The following is a 21,039-nucleotide window of genomic DNA, read 5'->3' as shown; positions in this document are numbered from 1 at the left end:
TCCACTTTAAACCCTTACTTCACAGCCCAGCAGTGACGCAAACTAATCCTTACAGCTCACAGATCTGGACCCTTCTCTTGCAGCCCAGCAATCTAGACCCTCCCCTCACAGCCAGCACAATGATCCCACCCCTCCCTACTAGTCCAACAATCTAGACCCTTGTTACACCCCAGAGATCTAGACTACCCATCACAGCTCAGCACAGTAATCTAATTCCTCCCTCCCAGTCCAGAGACTAAGACCTACCCCTCACAGTTCAACACAGTGATCCCACCCTTCCCTCCCGGCCCAGCATAGTAACCTAGCCCGACCTCAATAGCCCAACACAGTGATCATATTCCGCCCAGCACAGACCGATCCCTTTTCTCACAATCCAGTCCCTCCTCTAACAGCCAGTAACTTCCCACCCTTCACAAACATTCAAGCTCTCCCCTGATAAAAAAAACAGCATATGTTGGTTAGGTATGTTTTGAAGCATGGCTGCTGGTTTGAGCTGGTTTAAGCTGGTTTAAGATGGTCATGTGCTGGTCCTGAGCAGGAGCTAGTTTCTTAGGACCAGCACATAACCAGCTTAAACCAGCTCTTGACCAACACATGACCAGCTTAAACCAGCAAATTACCAGTTAAGGACCAGTTTAAACCAGCAGCCATGCTTCAAAACAAACCTAACCAGCATATGCTGTTTTTTTTCAACAAGGTCAATAGCCTTTTTCTTCTTTTCCCACCGCTACAGGCTTGCACTTACAGACAGCTTGTCATTTATGATGCAACACTGACACTAAAAGGAGAAGTACCCATGTGACTAGACAACCAATAAGAGTCAAACGACTGTAGTGTGTGCTTTTAAGCTGTTAAAATGAATCATTGCCAAAGGGAATCTAGTGAAACTCACCTCAGAAATGGGATTTACAAGAAAGAAACCTTATCAAAGTAACAGGCACCAAACAACAATGCATAGTCCTATGGGGGTTACAATAATAAGTGACGTCCTTCTGGTGTCTGTCTCTAAGCTGGTGTCAACAAATGTTTAAAGTATTCAAAACCATGAGAAGTGTTGGATTCTTCTACAGCATAACAATGCACTAAAAGGCCTGTAGCAATTTGAGAAAAACAAATAAATACATGTGTGCTTAAAGCATGTATACACACTGATTCCTGTACTGTCTGTTGTACAAGCAGATAAAATATAATCAGTGTTCCAATTATGTCTTGACCAGTCTGACTGCTACAAATACAAACCCTTATTTAAGGGTAATGAGGTCTGTCTTAGTCCAGACCCTGCATCTAGATTCAGTCGAAAGCGATATGGATAATGAAAAACAAGCGTGCATCTGCAAGACATCGAATGTTAACACAGAACATGGGTCTGATTAAATAGGCAACAAAACAAAACCTCCAGTGGAATAACTCGATGCAGGCTGAGGCAGTAGCCTACCACATGCAGAGAGCTAACAAACTGAGAAAAGAAACTAGATAATCCCTTTACAGAACAGGCAGATTGCATTCATGCTATTTTCCCATAATGCAGAAAGGGACACGTGAACACACTGTGCTGAAAGAGAAAAGCATTTTTTTAGTACTATAGTACCTATAAACTGCTGTCGAAGAGCTCTTCCCCGGTTTTTTTCCCTGGTGGCTCATTTGAAATATAAAATGTGCATGTTTGAATAAGCTCAATTATGAAATTTTAACACACCCTAAAGATGGCCCTCATTTGCACAATCTCAGATAAATTTTGCTTTATTATAACTGAACCTTTACTGCATCCAGGGATTAGTTCATGATGCATGGAAGAGACTCTCATGTGTCCTAGAGACAGGCTTCTCGCCACCAGGAGAACAGGAAGATGATTGGCCCACTTTTCCAATGACCCTGTGTTACCATGGTGACCATACACATGACCTATCAAGGCATCTGGCTTCACCACGGCGATTCATCTCATTGTGCCGTTAACAAATCTTATTGTGTGTTTAATGTGATTAGAGGAACCATCCCTGGATCGAATATGCCACAGGCTTTTCGAGAGGAAATGAGTAAAAAGGATCTTTGAAATTCACTAGCTGTATGTGAACTTAATGCATCATTTAAGCATGCCAAAATATTAAATAATTCTCATTTACAAACTTTGCTTAATCTTTTTTGTAAGCAAGAACTCATAACTTTTATAATGACATTATTAAAAAATTATGTACTGTTGAACAGTACCTAAAAATTGTTCATGACATACAATGTCATGAACAAAAAGAAATTAATACTTGTATACAGAAAGGATGATTACCCAGCATATTTTTTGTTATACATTAAAATATATTCAAATACAAAACACAATACTACTATTTCATTGTAATTTTATTAAATAGCCTACTTGCATTAGAGGACTTACCAATCCAAAACCTTTGGATGACAGTGTACATACTTTTCAAAATGTTCAAAATAAATATAGGGCTTGCTGACAATAGTTTTTTGGCCATTTTTTTATTCACAAAACAGTATTAAGATGACAGAAAATAATGTGCCCGAATTGTGATTCCATATTCGGAAATGCATGGAAAACAAATAACGTGTTCTATGAAGCCACTAAAGGGGCATGGTTAGCCGATTGCTAGCGGTAGCCTGTTACATTACAGTACATACAATTTCACTTACCACATAAACAAAGTAAGGAGCGATGACTGATAGGATGATGGGATATGATCTGCAGATCCCGAGCACCACTGACAAACATCTAATCTTGTAAAATGTGCAGAAAGTACTGCTGCTCCGTAGTAAACACAGAGTACGTTTGATTGCGAATCTTGAAAGTGAAAGTAAAAAGCGACACGCATTCAAAGGCAATTTCAATGCCTCGCATATTAATAGCAGTTCCCTCATTTATAATTACCCAACGATATAATTGAGCGAGAAAGCATTGAAATACATTTTTTTCCTTCCATCTCGTATTTATTCCTTTTAGGGTTACCGTAATACACGTCATACACTGCAACCTTTTTCCTGAGTAAACGATGGGCGCCGCCATTATGAATTCTAAATTCCGATTTGATGCTTTTCTGTTCCGTTCTCCATGTGAACCCATTCAAATAGCACCCATACGTTTTTAATGTAGCAAACGTTGGCAGCTTCGTGAAATCTACACACTCATTAAACTTTGAGGAGTGAGGCTCTGACAAATGATGTTCATTGCGACATTGCAAAGTGATGTTAAAATTTAAAAACATTTTAATAGGTTTAACATTAGTTTCTCAGCTCGTAATCTACGCTAATTCGTCTAGAAACACAATCCTTCCAGTTAAGAGTCAGGTGTGACTTCCGCACTCAGGAAAAAAAAAAACATCTACAGAGTGTTTTCTTGACGCATCTTCAATTGGCCATATTGGCAGCACAGAATATAAGCAATGCCACTGAACTGAATGAAACTCACATATTTTGCTGATTATTGCTGCTGAAAATGGTCATTTATTGTCATGTTTTGGGCTGTACTAATCGGTCGGACTTGTAAAAACATTCAGAGTACTACAGGCTGCCAAAAACTATAACAAATCAAGTAGAAGAGTGCAAAAACTGAGGAACAAAAGGCGTTGTGGCTGGCCAAACTGAACCGGGATTTCCAGAGCAAGAATCTTGACAACATTCATGCTTGTTCTTATCATTTCCCGTCAGGTAGGTGAAATATTAGCCTAATATGTTCATTAATACTGCCTGTACATATCTTTACCACCTATTAACTTTAGTTTGTCAAAACATAGTAAGCAGGAAAGCGTGCAAAGTCTTTCTCTATATGATTTAGCAGCTTCCACACATTTTTTCTGTGGTTTAGACAGCAAAAATTAGCAGAACAATGTATTTAGTAGTACATTAACCGTGCAACCGTGCTGTTGTTTACGAAACCGTGATGTAAGTGCAAACCCTCTATATTTCTTTTCACATTCTGTTGTGTGGAACTGGCTAAAATTGATTAAAACTACTCAGAATGACAATTTATTCCTTTTAGAGTTAGAATAACGATAAGTTCGCTTTATATTTCCCTGAAAGGAGAAGCCCACTTTCAGAACAACAATTTACAGGTAATTTACTCACCCCCTTGTCATCCAAGATGTTCATGTCTTTCTGTCTTCAGTCACGAAGAAGTCTTATTTTTTTTCTGAAAATAAAAATTTGTATACTTTTTAAACACAAAATCTCATGTAGCACTAGCTCTGGAATGCGCGTCCATGACGTTGTGTACTATTGAATCACGCCGAAAGGTCACACGGTACGTAGGTGGAACTACAGACCCAGTGTTTACAATGCGAACGCACAAAGACGAAGGAAGTGGAAGTGAGTCAAACGGTGTTTACAAACAAAAAGGCACAACGATGTCGGACGATTCTGAAGTTGTAGGAGAAAGTAAGATGGAGTTGTTCGCCATACTCTACCTTTTTGAGCCGTAGTACACAGACGATGAACTTAGACGTGATTCGTAGCGTCGTGGACGCACATCCCAGAGCCTTTTGTGCTTAAAAAGTATACAATTTTTTTTTTCTTTCGAACAAAAATGACCAATCGTTTCACTAGATAAGACCCTTCTTCCTCAGCTGGGATCATTTAGAGCCCTTTGAAGCTGCATTTAAACTACATTTTGGAAGTTCAAAATCAGGGCACCAATAAAGTCCATTATATGGAGAAAAATCCTAAAATGCTTTCCTCAAAAACATTTCTTTACGACTGAAGACAGAAAGACATCTTGGATGACAAGGGGGTGAGTGAATTATTTGTAAATTGTTCTGGAAGTGGAGTTCTCCTTTAAGACTTGTCATTAGACTATACAAACAACTTCAAAAAGTAGACAAATGTTAAACATTGTTTGCGCAACAAACAAAGCCAAAACAACATGAGGAAGTTGTTCTGCAAATGGCAGGATTTCTCCAGCACTATCCGCTTGTAGAAAGCATCCGCTTTCTGTGATATTTGTCTATGCATCACCCAAGAGACTAGAGAAGAATCTTTCCTTGCCATCGCTGTTAATTCAGTGATGCACGGTTAAATCCCACTACAGTAAAACCGTTGCTAGGACACCACAGAATTCACGGAATGCTGTTCACAACCGAGCACTCCGTGACTTCCCATCAACAATTCCCATATCTGACATTCCTGGAATGCCGTCCTTCACCGCAAGCATTACCTTTGCGCTGTTTCACCTGCCTGTTGCTTTGTCACAAGCACTTGCAATGAAAAGTCAGAACTTTTATAATCCATCATGAACAGAGTAGTGTTGAGTTTGATAAAGGCTGGTTACACACTCACACACACCCAAAGCCCAGTCAAACATGTCTGATCAGCTTTAACTCATGGTTATGGGCTGTACTGTCAACTTTGCCTGAAGCAAGAGGGAGTATGTCAGGTTTGACAGGGCAGAAATGCTCTTGCATTGTTCTGGCAGAGTGGTCCCGGTAGACAGCAATCAAGTGTGCATGTGTGTGCCAAGGTGGAACGACTCCGAGCCTTTGGGCTCTCATATGCTTGATGTGCTGGAACACAAGGTTTGCCTCACATGGGAAAAAGGATCCAGTCCTACATGCTTTTCAGATCGCAGGCTCTGATGTGCAAGAGTTCATAAACTACAGCTTTAGGAAAAAGCAGTGACTATAGGAACAGTGTTGAGTGGTAATAAACCAAACTAAACTAAGAAACTTTATTTAGTAGAGTAATTAAAACCACTTTAACGGTTTTCACAGTTGAAAAAATAAATGGATAAGATGGGAAAAACAACAACAAAACTACTAGAGATGCAATGAAAATAGACGGCCATGTTGGCGAGGGCTGGTGTGAGGCGGTGAACTATGAAATTATAATTTGTTTTTTTTTTGTTCTCTGAACATTTAAACTTTTAACAAGTTTTGTGATGTTTAAAAAATAAAAACTACTTTAAAAACTTAAAACTTTTTTGGTTATGTGAACATGAAAGGCAACATTAATGGGAACATTCCATTTTATCAGGGAACATTGTTGCTTTTGAATGTTTTTATCTTATACAAATATCCAATTTATATATATATATATATATATATATAATATCACAATTTCTTAAAGGCAAGAAAATTTCCACTTTTACAGTAAAAATATTAAACATATAAATGTTTTTACTATTTAAAATAACTGTTTTCTATTTGAATATTTTAAAATGTAATTTATTCCTGTGATTTTCAGAAATCATAGTAATGTTCTGATTTGCTGTTTTTAAAAAAAAACAAAAAAAAAAAAAAAAAAAAAAAAAACACTCCTTATTATTGCTGTTGAAAACAGCTAAATAGAATTGTTTCTAACTAGATTTATAACAATTTTATGTTTAATATGTTGTAAGTATGTTTCTTGCTGAATATATTTTAAATGCTTAAAAAACTATTATATTTTTAACATATTTCTAAAATGGCCAAAAATAATATATAGATAGCATATATTCTGGTTCTTGAATCTGATTGGCTGAGAGGAACGCGACATTCTACTGATATCGGAACTCCAGCGTTTCACCGTTTGTATCCCTATGCTTGCTGTATTTCTTACAGCGAGTGTCATGGTGGATGCCCAAATCCACTATAATTTTATAAATACTAGTTTTTTGTTTTTTTTTTATAAAAGATAATTTGTATTTGAAAATCTGCTTCAACTTTTTTGGAGATGTGAGTTCCAGGGCGTCAGCAGCCGTTCAGCACTCATGAACCCGCCGAGAGCAGCCTTACCTCGGCCAGATCTTTCGGAATTTGCCGCTCGCTCTGATGTCTCTATAGTGGTTAAACTAGCTTCTAATAAAACAACAAGTTTTTACCAAATTTGTTCAGACAAGAGGAAATATTTCTTCTAGTATAGGCCTAGGTATTATCATTCAACGAAAAAAAACATAAAACATCAGGGAGGTTTTAAAACTATTTTTTATCAGCATTAAACAACAGCGACTATATCGACCTTGATGTAAGCTAGCTAGATTGGTCTGTCAGCACAAAACCTCACGGTCAGCTTTGTTATGGCTCCAGTTTTGCGTAGCAACAACCATGTTGTACTGCGAAGGCCGTTTCGCATCAAGAAACCCAAACAATGATACAGTCAATGACAGAGAAGAATATGAGGTCAAATTCAATTCAATGTAGAATACTGGGCTAGAACTAACTGGGCTAAATGCTAATTACAGGGTATTTCAGATTAGCGATTAACAGATACAGAGTTGTTACTGGATGACACAGCACAAGAAAACAGTGTAACCTAAGGTGGTTAGGTGATCTCCAAGCCTGACAAAGCTGGTTAGGCAGGTCTGTTTTGATGGTTTTAACCAGATAAGCCGGATGAGACCAGCAAACCACCCTAGGCTGGTAATACATCAAAAACATTCACAAAATAATATTTGAAAAGATAAAAAGTGAATGACAAGGAGAAGTTCCAAAAAAATCTCATGATAATTCATAAATACTTTACATCTTGTTAAATCTTCATGAATTACTACAACCTCAATGATAAATTTGTGTACAGTTTGAAAAGAATAAATGTATACAAATTTGTGACCGATTTACTGAAATGTAAGTGTAAATGTCATGAGATCTGGTTGGAACTTCCAAAAGTCGACAGTTATTGGGCATTAATGTAAATAAAAAAAACAATTTAAAAAAAAGTATTCATTGTTTTTTTAAATGAAAAAATTAAATATATATATTAAAAAGTATTATTATTATTATTAAAATATATATTAGCTCTCTCAAACGATTAATCACGATTAATCGCATCCAAAATAAAAGTTTTTGTTTACACAATATATGTATGTGGACTGTGTATATTTATTATGTACATATAAAAACACACACATGCAAGTATATATTTAAGACAAATATGTTATGTTTATATATTAAATATATTTATATATAATATTAATTATAGGAATACAAATATATACATGTAAATACTTTTAAATATTTTCTAAATATGTATTGTATGTGTGTATATTTATATATACATAATAAATGTACAAAGTATACATATATATTATGTAAACAAAAACTTATTTTTGATGGGATTAATGGTAATTAATCATTTGACAGCACTAATATATATATATATATATATATATATGTGTGTGTGTGTGTGTGTGTATTTTTTTATATATATATATATTTTATTTATTTTAATTTTATTTTTTAAAAATAAATAAATATATATATATATATATATATATATATATAAATAATATTTATTATTTATTTAATAAATTAGTCAGTTAAGTCAGAGTAGACAAAACCTACTTATTTAAAACATTAAACCCTACAAAATACTTCATTGCATTCTATATCTATATCTATATATATATTTTAATACATATATTTTTATTTTTCATTTATATTTATTTAAAAAAACTTATTGTTTTATTATATATATATATATATATATATATATATATATATATATTTATTTATTTATTTATAATATTATATAAAATATAATATTATTTATATATATAATAATATAATATTTATTATTTATTTAATATATTTAGTCAGACTAGACAAAACTTACGTATTCATTCACTTCGCATTTACTTGCATTCTAATTATGCCTTCTGGCTTGGACGATTCAGTCTCAAAATCAAACAACAAACTAAGACTGACTGTACCATGACTATGCCAAGGAAATGCAATGATTCATGGGAAATGCCAGAAACAGCAATACTTCATGAAGAAGTGCAAACCTTGATCTTCAGAACAATAGTTGCATCTCTGTTCCTTTTTGCACAAGTTTCAGCACAACAAACACACCAGTCATTCAACGCTAGACCACATTTAAAGCCATCGTTTTGCAACCATTTCGCCAGATCACTAAAATGCCAAACAAGTCTTAAAGCACTCACTGTGCAGCTTTCATGAGAAGCAGAAAATATCAAAATATAGAAGCTGTCCGGAGGCTATCCCTGGTCATTGCACTTTAAACTCCGAAAATAATAGAGACACTGTTTCCCCTTTCAAAGCACAACAACATATTAAGGATTACTGTTTACCAGGGGGAGGATGAGCGAGCGAGAGAAAATAAAAGACAGAGAGGGGTAAGAGAAGATGTTGATGGGGAGCAGATGATGGGGTCATTTCATTCTGCCCTCCATTTTATCTCCATTCAGACGCTCAAATAACAGCTAATACACTCGCCAACCATTTCACCACCAGACACCGATGATCAACAAGTTCGTTTTCAGTGCTGTTAGAACAGGTTAAAAAGCAATAGGAATTTCTTTTTAAAATACATTTTGTATTAGTATAAAAGCCAGTGTCCATGACACAGACCATAAGTAGATATTATGAATATTACTATTCTTTTTTTTTACCTTCATTTAATCAACACAACTGATGCCAAACAGTTTCGTAACATATCTGGCTAAAACATTACAGTCAGTGTTGTGCAAAATAAACCTTGGCATGCTGATCAGGACCCCGAGGCGAAACGGAGGTTTATGTGACAGGCCTAATGAGCGGCTGATTGTAGTATACATTATCCATCTTATTACTAAGCTACTTAGAAAATAAATACATGGACATGAAATATTGATTTGAGTTTAAATTATTTTATTACGTAAGTGATACGAAGGACATTAAACTAGCACAGCCGCTACGTATTAAATAAATTGTCCGAGACGTAATTTAGCGCGTTCATTATACCGCACAGTGCTGTAACCAATCAGAATAAAGTATTATTTTGTCCCACTTGTACACCCTCGATTACATTAACATGAAAGAAAGTCATTTCAGAGGCAGGGAAAGTATTTCAATTTTAATAAAAGATTATGAAAACACATTTGGCGTCAATTGCGAACACAAACAGGGACTTTGATTTCATGTGGTCAATTTGCAACTAAGCCTAACATTGATTAACTCAAAACGGCTAAATCATCTCTTTAAAAGTGTCTTGACTGTTAATGGAAGTGATGTTGAGGAACACACAGTACCTGTGGATGGAGTGGAACTGCTCATGGTAGTAAAGCAACACGAGGAGGCGGAAACAGGAGGCTCTCCAGATGCCCACTGAAACACACGAATATGAAAGTTTCAGTCAAAATGACAAGTGGGAATCTGAACAAATATGAGAAACCACCCATAACACTCTAGAAACCACCAAATTTGGATGGAACTATTTTGCAATATCCAATTCAAGCCTGTAAAACCAACCAAGATCAAGCAATACTACAAAAAAGGGAATGAAATCTGAATGCTTCGCTAATCTATTTATATTTCACCGCCATACTTGGATGGTGAGATTATCAGGCCAAAATCTGTGAGTTAATAACACGGACCGGCGTGGCGAGCGCACCAAACCGATCGAAAGCCCCTGCGCCGCATTAAAGGACTGTTTTCAGTGCAGAAGGGAAATTTCTGCAGCGCATCAATTCCTTGAGGACGATGTCTAACAAGCGCACAAATGCATCCATTAGCTGCAAATTGTTTGCGAGGTGGGCGGATCAAGAACACAATCTATTCAGCTACAAGATGGCTGGCACGTGATGCTGCCCTCAGATAGCCACACTCGAGAGGAAATGTCTCCATTTGTGTTGGACTTCCTGAGCGAGGCACTTACAGCTCAGGGAATACCGGCGTAATTGTCTTACTTGTCGGTTTCTAATTTTAGAGCTTTCTTTTTGACCGTGTTGGATTTTTTTTGTGCTAGACCATAAAGAATGTGCAGAATTTATACATTTTTTTTTGCTTGGCCTACTTATCTAAAAAAAATATTTGGTTGATTTAGAAGTTGTATAAACCAGTGTTGATTTAATTGATGCTTTGAGTTTAGTTTTTGCTTTAAGTTATGTTTTAGTGATTTTGTTTTGTATTATTTTAGCTCCATCAGTTTGCATCTAATATTCATATTTTAAGTTCCAACGACATCAAAAATATTTGTGGCTTTAAGTATGAATATGTTAGCTTTAAGGTTATCTATTAGCTCCAAAACAATGACAAAAATCGCATTTACAAGTTATAAGCATTCAAAACTTACAGAGCGACACGCGTCATACTCTGAAAACCACGCCCACCGGGGGAAAACAATCCAACGCTCTCCACTGACTTTGTATTGCGGGAAGCTGCCTACTTGTCATTTCTGACTTATAACAAAAAACAGAACAATGTCTAAAAGCTTCTATGTGACAATGCGTACAGTAAACAAGCTAAAAAAACAGAACTAATTTTTTATAAGCTGTAGCCCCCCAAAGTAGAGCGCAACGTGTCATATTACTCTGAGAACTACGCCCACTGGAGGTAAACTTAATTGGGACATGAAACAATCATTATTTTTAACCATATCAAAGGATTATTTCACCTTCCTAAGTAAACCTGAGAGGAGGAGATATTTCCTTACCTTCCGTTTGCTTGAGAATTTATCCAAGTGAATGTTTCAGTGTAAAATACCCTGACATTCACAAGTATTTGTATCCTCAAACGTTCGTTTTTTGGGTCGACAGCTTAAAAAAACATAGTTCTGGTTTTTTTTAGCTTATTTATTGTACACACTGTCACATAGCAGCTTTTAGACATTGTTCTGTTTTTTGTTATAAGTCAGAAATGACAAGGACGCAGCTTCCCGCAATACAAAGTCAATGGAGAGCGTTGGATTGTTTTCCCGCGGCATGCATTTAACACTTTTAAAACTACACAACCTCAGCATGATTATCGCTGTTTTGTTTTAGTAAGAGTTTCATATTGAATCTACGGGGTAATCTATCAGACCGTGGCTGTCAAAAGCTGTCAAATGCGGCTTTACCGAACTCAACGGCTTTGGCGTAGGGTTGCCAGGTTTTCACAACAAAAACCGCCCAACTGCTAGTCAAATCTAGCCCAATGGCATTTCGAGGGGGGTTCCCATTAAAAATCGCGTTTGGGGTGTAAAATACACGGTTTTGGCAGGGTTCCTCCAATAAAATTTGCATTCCGGCGGCTAAATATCACATTATTGGTGAGCTTCAACCCATAGACATGAAAAACAACCTGCAGCAACAGTGTTAAAGTAGCCCAATTCCACGGGAAAACCGCAGACTTGGCAACACTACTCTGGCCCGACCAGATGCAAATGAAACACCATTGGCTATTTTAAAAAGAGGGCGGGGCTGCTGTTTCAGTTGAAATTATTGGCTAAGTAGCATACCAATAAACTATTTTCATTTGCGGATTAAAAATAGATGAGTCAACAGGCTGAATTTTGCCTGAAAAGTTACTCGATAACTTCTTATATACAGAACTTTTGTATAACAGCATAAGAATATCACACTCACACACTCGTTTATTGTACTTAATATCTGCAGAGCTGTGGTTTGGCTGTTAAAACCCTTGTGAAATTGCTTAACCATTAAGTTATGAAAATGAAAGGGCATTTAAAGATCAATCATCATGGTTGACGTCACAACCATGAGAATATCAAAATAAGACCGACTTCTTTTACATACAATGCTGTCAGTATGTTTGCGCCAGTAGTTTTCACATGTAAAAAAAATAGCCAATCACAACAAAGGTCATTTACATTTATAAGTCATTTACATTTATAAGGTATAGAAGCGGTTTAATTCTAAAGAACAGAAATGGAGGAAATCACAAAATAAAATTACAACTGATTTGACTGCGAGAAGCATTGACTAGTTTTTTTTTTTTTTTTTAATCTTTTATTTTATAATAAATTTTAACATCAGCCTTGACTAATGTTTTTTTCTTTTTTAACATTATATGCAAGTGGTGTACAGTGGTGCTCTAAAATAAGAAGGCAAAGTCCTCAAAGGTTTTATTCTTAAAAAAACAAACAAACAAACAAAAAAAAAACAAACGTAAATTCATGTCCCAGCCACATTTTCTTACTTGCATTACTCACACTATTAAAAAAAGAAAAGAGAATATATATATATATATATATATATATATATATATATATATATACACACACATATAAAAATTTAAAATTTTTATTTATTATCATAACCAGTCATATCCAATAATATTGCAATGACTTATATCTCACATGACCTTCCTCCAAACTTTAGGGGGTCTGTTAAAACTCAACGTGCTCAGGGGAGGCGAGAGAGATGCGGACCCCCGCTGTAACTTTCCCTGCTCGTCTCACTGTTGGACAATGTTTCTTTAGAAAAACGAGTGCTTTATACACTTTTTAATGGTATATTTTCTAACATCTGCAATATTTTTTGCTTTCTTGGAGGAAAGGCCTCTCTTATATGCAGACTTAAGGGAAAAATAAACTGCTACAAAAGGTCAGAGACATTGCCTGGTGGGTAGCATGTGTTCTGACATGTCGTGTATGTGGGAGACTTGTGCTCAAATCCAGGTTGGGTCATTTCCTGATCCGAATCGCCCCTCCACCCACCCATGTTTCCTGTCTGCTCTCTCTCTCAGTCTAAATCAATAAAATGACTAAAATCCCAAAAATAGATACACAGCCCCTGTAACTAAGTCAACAGGTATTTGCAGGGCAAACACCAATGTTAACTAAAGCCTCATGCATACAGGTAGAGAAAAAACAACCTACAAAGTGCAGCCAAGCAGACATTTGAGATCGACCGCAGATGTAAACGAGACGAGACAGTTTGTAGCTCTTATTAATAATGAGTTCATGTGCAGGGTCATGCGTGATACACGCAGCAGGTCTGAATGCAGCACAGCGGCCGCTCGCTCCACCGTTTGTGTTATTCAACTCAGCCAGGTGTTGTTGGAAGGGAGAGCTCGCTTCACAGGCGGAGCCACCGCCATGCCGTCTCCCTATTGGTGCGTTGCTGTCACCTCAGCCTACCAGGAAAGAACACAAAGCTTATCTTCGCTTTTTTTAGACAAAATTCAAATGAGTCCAGGCAGAGTATGAATATGCAAAAAAAGGAACAAAAACGATAGAATCTCTTTACCCTTTACAGCTAAGCCCCTCTCTGATGCCTGTGACATTTTGTGCGCCGAGACGGGCTGAGGGTGATGAAACACGACACTGATGCTCAGCGCCCGCATCGTAATCGCCATTTCTTTGAACACGCCCTCTGAGGGCCAGGGCAGGTCACGCAGCCCCGCCCTCGCTGCCGCACGCTGCACGTCAGCACCGCTCGACCACTCCACCGTGCCATTTTCCCACTCTGCCATCGTTATAGTTGAGTGTCTTTAATTAGTCGAGGCCAGAGAGAGAGAGAGCAGTCTGATTGCAATTATATCCTTTCACTGGCATTCTCTCATCAGCTTCAAATTCTGTATGAAAACTGGAGCGCTACTCATTATAGAAACGGACGTTTTGACTTCAATAACGACTGTTTGGATTTTCTAAATATTTAATCATCAGATCATCAGTTTTTTTGGAGATATTTTAGGAATGGTCACGTTATATACTTGATGTGATATAAATAGAGCTCGTTCGTACGTCAAGGAAGGTTGCAAATATAGAAACTCAGAACGGTCTGTCCAGGTCACACTTCAGACTAAAATGAAATAAAACAAGTAATCAATTATACTTTGCATTAAGAAAATGAAGCCATTTTCAGCCCCATTAAGATCTGTTGCATTATTTCTTCCATCATTTTTATGACAATTAGTCACATTTCCCTCCAGTATTCATTACCGCAACGCAAAAAAACTCATTACTTGTCATCTATGTCAGCATGCTAGATTATTTTATCTTGGTGATATATTTACATCAGAAGAATTCACAAAACAACATTTAATATAACAGAAAATCTAATATTTGTTGCTTTTTGCTAAACATGTACATGTGTATTACTACAACTATAAATTGTTAACTATATGCTGAAATTTTGTGAGAATAATGCAAACCTCATCCACACTAGGCATAACAATTGAGTGAATGTAAAATTCATATGTAAGCTTTCTTCACAATAACTATAATTTTTTTTTATATATAATTGCTGTAATTCTGTGAAACTAGTGCAAAAGATTGGTATGTAAGGTCACAACAAGGACAATAACTCTAACAATAAATATAAAATTTTGTCAGTTTTCACCAAGGATCATAATTATAATTATAAAATTTAGTTTGTTAACTATAACGATAACTATAACTATAAAATTTTGCCCATTTACACCAATGACGATAACTATAGCGATAACTATAGCTATAACTATAAAATTTTCCATTTACAACAAGGGTGATAACTACAATGATAACGATGATGATAAAATTTCATCCATTTATACCAAGGATGATAACTATAGCTATAAAAATTTGTTTGTTTATACCAAGAACGATAACTATAACAATAACTATAAAATTTCATCCATTTACACCAATGACGATAACTATAGCGATAACTATAGCTATAACTATAAAATTTCATCCATTTACAACAAGGGCGATAACTATAATGATAGAGATAACGATAACATTTCATCAATTTATACCAAGGGCGATAACTATAACTATAACTATAATATTTTGTTCGTTTATACCAAGGATGATAACTATAACAATAACTATAACTATAAAATTTCGTCCATTTACACCAATGACGATAACTATAGTGATAACTATAGCTATAACTATAAAATTTTGTCCATTTACAACAAGGACGATAACTATAATGATAACGATAACAATAAAATTTCATCCATTTATACCAAGGACGATAACTATAACGATAACTATAAAATTTCGTCCATTTACACCAATGACGATAACTATAACGATAACTATAGCTATAACTATAAAATTTCATCCATTTACAACAAGGGCGTTAACTATAATGATAACGATAAAATTTCATCCATTTATACCAAGGGCAATAACTATAACTATAACTATAATATTTTGTTCGTTTATACCAAGGATGATAATTATAACAATAACTACAACTATAAAATTTCGTCCATTTACACCAATGACGATAACTATAGTGATAACTATAGCTATAACTATAAAATTTGTCCATTTACAACAAGGACGATAACTATAATGATAACGATAATGATAAAAATTCATCCATTTATACCAAGGATGATAACTATAACTATAACTATAAAAATTTGTTTGTTTATACCAAGGACGATAACTATAACAATAACTATAAAATTTCGTCCATTTACACCAATGACGATAACTATAGAGATAACTATAGCTATAACTATAAAATTTCATCCGTTTACAACAAGGGCAATAACTATAATGATAAGCATAAGGATAAAATTTCATCCATTTATACCAAGGACAATAACTATAACATTTTGTTCGTTTATACCAAGGATGATAACTATAACAATAACTATAACTATGAAATTTCATTCAATTACAACAAGGGCGATGACTATAACGATAACTCTAGCTATAACTATAAAATTTCATCCGTTTACACTAAGGACAATAACTATACCTACAAAATTTCGTCCATTTACAACAAGGGCAATGACTATAATGACAATGATAATGATACAATTTTATCCGTTTACACCAAGGACGATAACTATAACGGTAACTATGAAATTTCATCCATTTATACCAAGGATGATAACTATAATGATAACTATATCTATAAAATTTTGTCCATTTACACAAAAGATGATAATTATAATATTTATAACTATAATGACAACTATAAAATTTCGACTGTTTACAATAAGAACGATAACTACATGATAACTATAATTATAACTATAAAATTTTGTCAGTTTACACCAAGGATGATAATTCTAACGATAATTATAACTATAAAAATCTGTCCGTTTACACCAAGGATGATAAATATAACAAAAAAGGTAACTAAATTTCGTTCAATAACACCAAGGACGATAACTCTAAACTTTTAATATTTGCTGTAATTCTATAAAATCATAACAATAATGACACAGAGGAACAATATTGCTGGAATCATTTTCAGCTGATGAACAAGAAAAGCATTGACAGCCAATCAGAATTGATCTGAATTTAAAGAGCTCGAACACTTCAAGCGACAGATGACAAAACTACAGCATGGCTTTTAAAAACAGAACATTAGTATTTATTGGTGTGGATGCTAAAATGTATTACTGTTATAGTTATTTTTATAATTATCCTTCTTAGTATGAACAGGCTCCAACACTGGCCTGATTCAGCAAGTGACCGTTCTGTCAACTGCCCCAAACTCTTGCACATGGGCACTGGGCCATTGTTAATGGTCAGCCCTGGTATTACAGTAATGAGAACCACTATTAGGAATAAACTTAAAAACAACACTCTTGAATCATTACTGTAATGAGAATATGGAGCGATAATGAGCTTCATTGTCCTGAAAGTAATGTCATAAATGGGCTTCATTTGAAGCCTGTTAAAACAAGCTTCATCTTCTTTTTGCAAAACATTATTATTTGTTATTACTATTATTATTTTAAGATAAAATGTGTCCTGGACATGTTTTCATGAGATTCAGAGTTTAATTTGTTTCCCTCCAGGTGTTGCACTTATATTAATTAATTAATAAAAGCATTTTTCTTGTTTATCTCTCTGCGCATTCGCTAAACAAAGCTTCGGGTGCTAATGCAAATGAAAATGCACAGGTGTGACTGGTTTTCTTGATGGGGGAGACGTTATTTCCGCAACAAACAGAAAGCTGCTGCTACTTGTTGCTTAATGTTATTAATAAGATGTGTTGCTGAAAAAAAAAATCTGTTGGGGAAATTAAAACTTTTAAATGATCTTTTTAAAATAGAGCGGAAAGAAAGACAAGGCTTTAAACATAGTTAATAATGGTTTGATCATTTTATAGCCTGGCTGGGGGATATTCTGTAATTAACAGGGGCAGAGAAAATGAAATCAGGTTGTCAGGGTTGCAGAAGTTAATAATGTAAAAGCGCAATTTTCACCGTTCATTAATCTAGAGAGCACATCGCTGGAGGTTATCTGCAGGATTTTTTATTTAAGCGTGGACAAGCTATTGTTTTGACACGCAGCATCAGGGTATTGCTGAGAAAACAGGGTGTAGACTAAAAACAAACACAAGAGATTTTTTTAAGGAAATAGTTCACCCAAAAATAAAAGACGTATCATTTAGTGAAACTCAGTTGGTTACAAGACATGTGAGAACTAATGTTATTCAGTGTCACCGATGTCAACCTGGTGTGACGCGTCCTGATGCGCCATATTTGAATATAAGCAAACTAGTGCTGCACAATATTAGAAAAAGCTCACATTGCAACACATGTATAGAAAATATATTTTTTTTTGTTAAGCTGAAAAATGACCTTTAACTGTGAAGACTAACTGCAAACCATCCTTTTAGAGTTGAAAGACTTGTGTTCACATTTAGGTTTATTCTTTACAACACAAACCTCACAAACATATATCAGTCTTTGTGGGAATGCAAAAGGAGATATTTTGAATAATGCTCAAGCTCCTCTTTTCCATACGATGAAACTGTGTATATATATCTCAGTGGTGTGCGGTGATAACTACAACCATAAATACAGCTATGAAATTTAATCAGTTTACACCAAGGACATTTACTACATCGATAACTATAACTATAAAATTTCATCCATTTACACCAAGGATGATAACTATAACATTTTGTCCATTTAAACCAAGGATGATGACTATTTTTTTTCCAAATTCCATTTTTTCATTTCAATTTTTCTGGATTCCGTTTTTTCTGTTTGAATTTTTCTCAACTCCTTTTTAATGGTATATTAAATTTTATTAATCAAAGAGCATGTTTAATTAATTAAAATCATGAAACATGAAACAATTTCACATCAGTTTAATAAAGGTTAACAAAAATGACATGTTTAGGGCCCTATGAAATGTTTTATTTTTTCTCACCATGTTTTATTGTTATCAAATTCTGTTTTAGCATGTCTAATTGTTTGTATGCATACTTAATTTATTCAATTGATTTATTTATGCTTAAAATAGCCTTATGAAAGGTTTTTTTTTACCCTCAGAAATTCTGTGTTGTGCACTTAAAATGTTCTTTTTATCAAATGAAGGCATAAAACATTAATTTCATTTATCTTTTAATTATTGAAAATTAAGCAAACTTTTTTTTTGGCAAACAAAGGGGAATTTACTATTAAAATTGGGATTATACCCTAAAAGATAATGTTTGTTTCATTTATTACGGGAATCATATTACTCTTGCTGCCTGTGATATATATAAATATGAGACAAAACGTGCATTTTTTTTTGCACCAATATCTTGAATTTTAGGGCATAACTGCATTTATGGAGTTGTTGCCCTGCATCATATTTGTCAGCAGTCAACTGTATGAAATATAAGACGATGTACAGAGCTGGGGACGGGGCCAGTTCGTTAATTGCGTTAAAACATTTTAATCACATTATTTTTAATTATTTATATTTTTTAATTAAGTTAACACATTTAACTGACAGCCCTAATACATATATATATATATATGGACAAAACCATACATATAAAACCATAACCTTTGCATATTAATTTAGCCTGCCTGATTTGACATCATACTGCAATACAAATTTTATTTCAATATATCCTACACCACCTAAAGCAAATGAGATCTGTTATTAGTGGATTTTTAGGTTTGTTTTGTTGTTTTTCTCCACCTATTTTTGGTCTGTTCATCATTTTTGGATCTTGACAGCCCAAGCCCCTTATTCAATTTCACTGTATGCAAAGGAGCAGCATGAGCATTCTTCAAAACATCTCCTTTTGTGTCCCTCAGAAGAAAGACTCATACGAGCACTAGGGTGAATATTCATTTATGGGTGAACCATTTCTTCAACATAAAACTGCTCAGGCAAGACAATAAACCACTTTACTTGCATGCCAACAGAGAACAAACTATTAACTATTATAAAAAGCCATTTCAAAACAAGGCAATACAGTGCATAAAATCCAAAACTGGACGCAGCAATTGATCCTATGGGCACTGTGGGATGCTCGCTTGCTGTTTTTGATGTTGAAAGCAGCAAAGAGAATAACCATGGAAACGGGGGAGGGGGGGGGTTGTTTTCAAAGGGAGGTTTCGCCTTATGTAATATTCAGTACCAACGATGCCACCAAGGAGGATATCGGGACAAACTGCTCTCACAGCCCTAAATTACAGCTAACATTCACAATACAAACCTAGCGTTTATAATGCAATCAGCTAAACATAGCACGCAGAGCACATCTATAAACAAAGGCATTTTACACGCATCTGCCTGTTACAGGCAGTAAATACCTGCCTGCGCCGGCCAGTGAAAGAAAAACTACCACTTCCCCGGAAAGGCACAAATATTACACAGCTGACAGTGAACAAATCAATATCCTCATGTCTCAAGCCATCCGCTTCTACTGGGTTTCACCACAACATGTTGCTGTGCCAAATTGCCCTGTTACCACGAACATTGCCAGACAATAACATTTTCCATCAGACCAAATTGAGGAATTGAAGAGCGAATTTGTGGCCGAGAGCTCTCTGTTGGAGCAGGGAACAGGCTGTCTGGATGAACGCCAGGCTCAAATGATCTTTAGTTTTATCAATCTCCTCATGCGACACACTCAAAACAAGCTAAATCAGCGCCTGGCCTCCCAGCTTGGGCTTAAAGGGAAACGCAGGACCGACGTTGTTCTCCTGCGGCGTGAGCAATTTTGAAATGAATATCAAAGACGTTAGACAGACAACAGACCATCTCCTTCCTGATGGAGATATTATGCAACGTGTGAATAATTCCTCAGCCATTTGATGTTTCTTTGATGGCCTTGTTATTCGAGTTATTGGATTTACGGATCATGCGTGCAGAGACAGGCATTAAAATTTGCGCAATAATATCTCAGAGTTGAAGAATTTAGGGTGTTATTGACAGCGCAGGCAAATAACTGCGTGATTAAGTAACTGAATGATGTGCAAAATGTAAAGGTGTTTAAACCTGCAGGATAGAATCACACATCAGGCTCAGCCTGTATGAAAATAGATCAGGTTTTATGAAAAAGTGTCTTGTTTTACAATTAAATTACTTTTAAAATCATTAAACAAGATAAATTTGCATCAAGAAGATAAGACTTGTTTTAACAAAAGTTTATTTTAATTGGGTTTATTTTTAACACGCACACTGGCAAAGTATGAACCTTGTTTT

At 35.2% G+C, this 21,039-nt stretch overlaps 1 protein-coding gene across 7 annotated transcripts in view; it reads right to left on the bottom strand.

The window, feature by feature from the left end:
* Positions 1–21,039, bottom strand: part of ptbp3 (polypyrimidine tract binding protein 3) — an 82,593-nt gene that overhangs the window by 31,763 nt on the left and 29,791 nt on the right. For 3 of the 7 annotated variants that reach the window (XM_051121913.1, XM_051121914.1, XM_051121915.1), the window contains exon 2: positions 9,947–10,022. The exons of 3 other annotated variants lie outside the window; for them this stretch is intronic. In XM_051121913.1, coding sequence (XP_050977870.1) covers positions 9,947–10,022 — 76 coding nt within the window. Of the gene's footprint in view, positions 1–4,074; positions 4,096–9,946; positions 10,023–21,039 lie in introns of those variants that run through there. One more of the 7 variants, XM_051121919.1, reaches the window with a different exon arrangement.

This window comes from Labeo rohita, chromosome 10, assembly GCF_022985175.1.
Source record: "Labeo rohita strain BAU-BD-2019 chromosome 10, IGBB_LRoh.1.0, whole genome shotgun sequence".
In the NCBI taxonomy this organism is placed as follows: domain Eukaryota; kingdom Metazoa; phylum Chordata; class Actinopteri; order Cypriniformes; family Cyprinidae; genus Labeo; species Labeo rohita.
The sequence above is the reverse complement of the archived record's forward strand: the minus strand, read 5'-3'. Positions and strand labels throughout refer to the sequence as shown.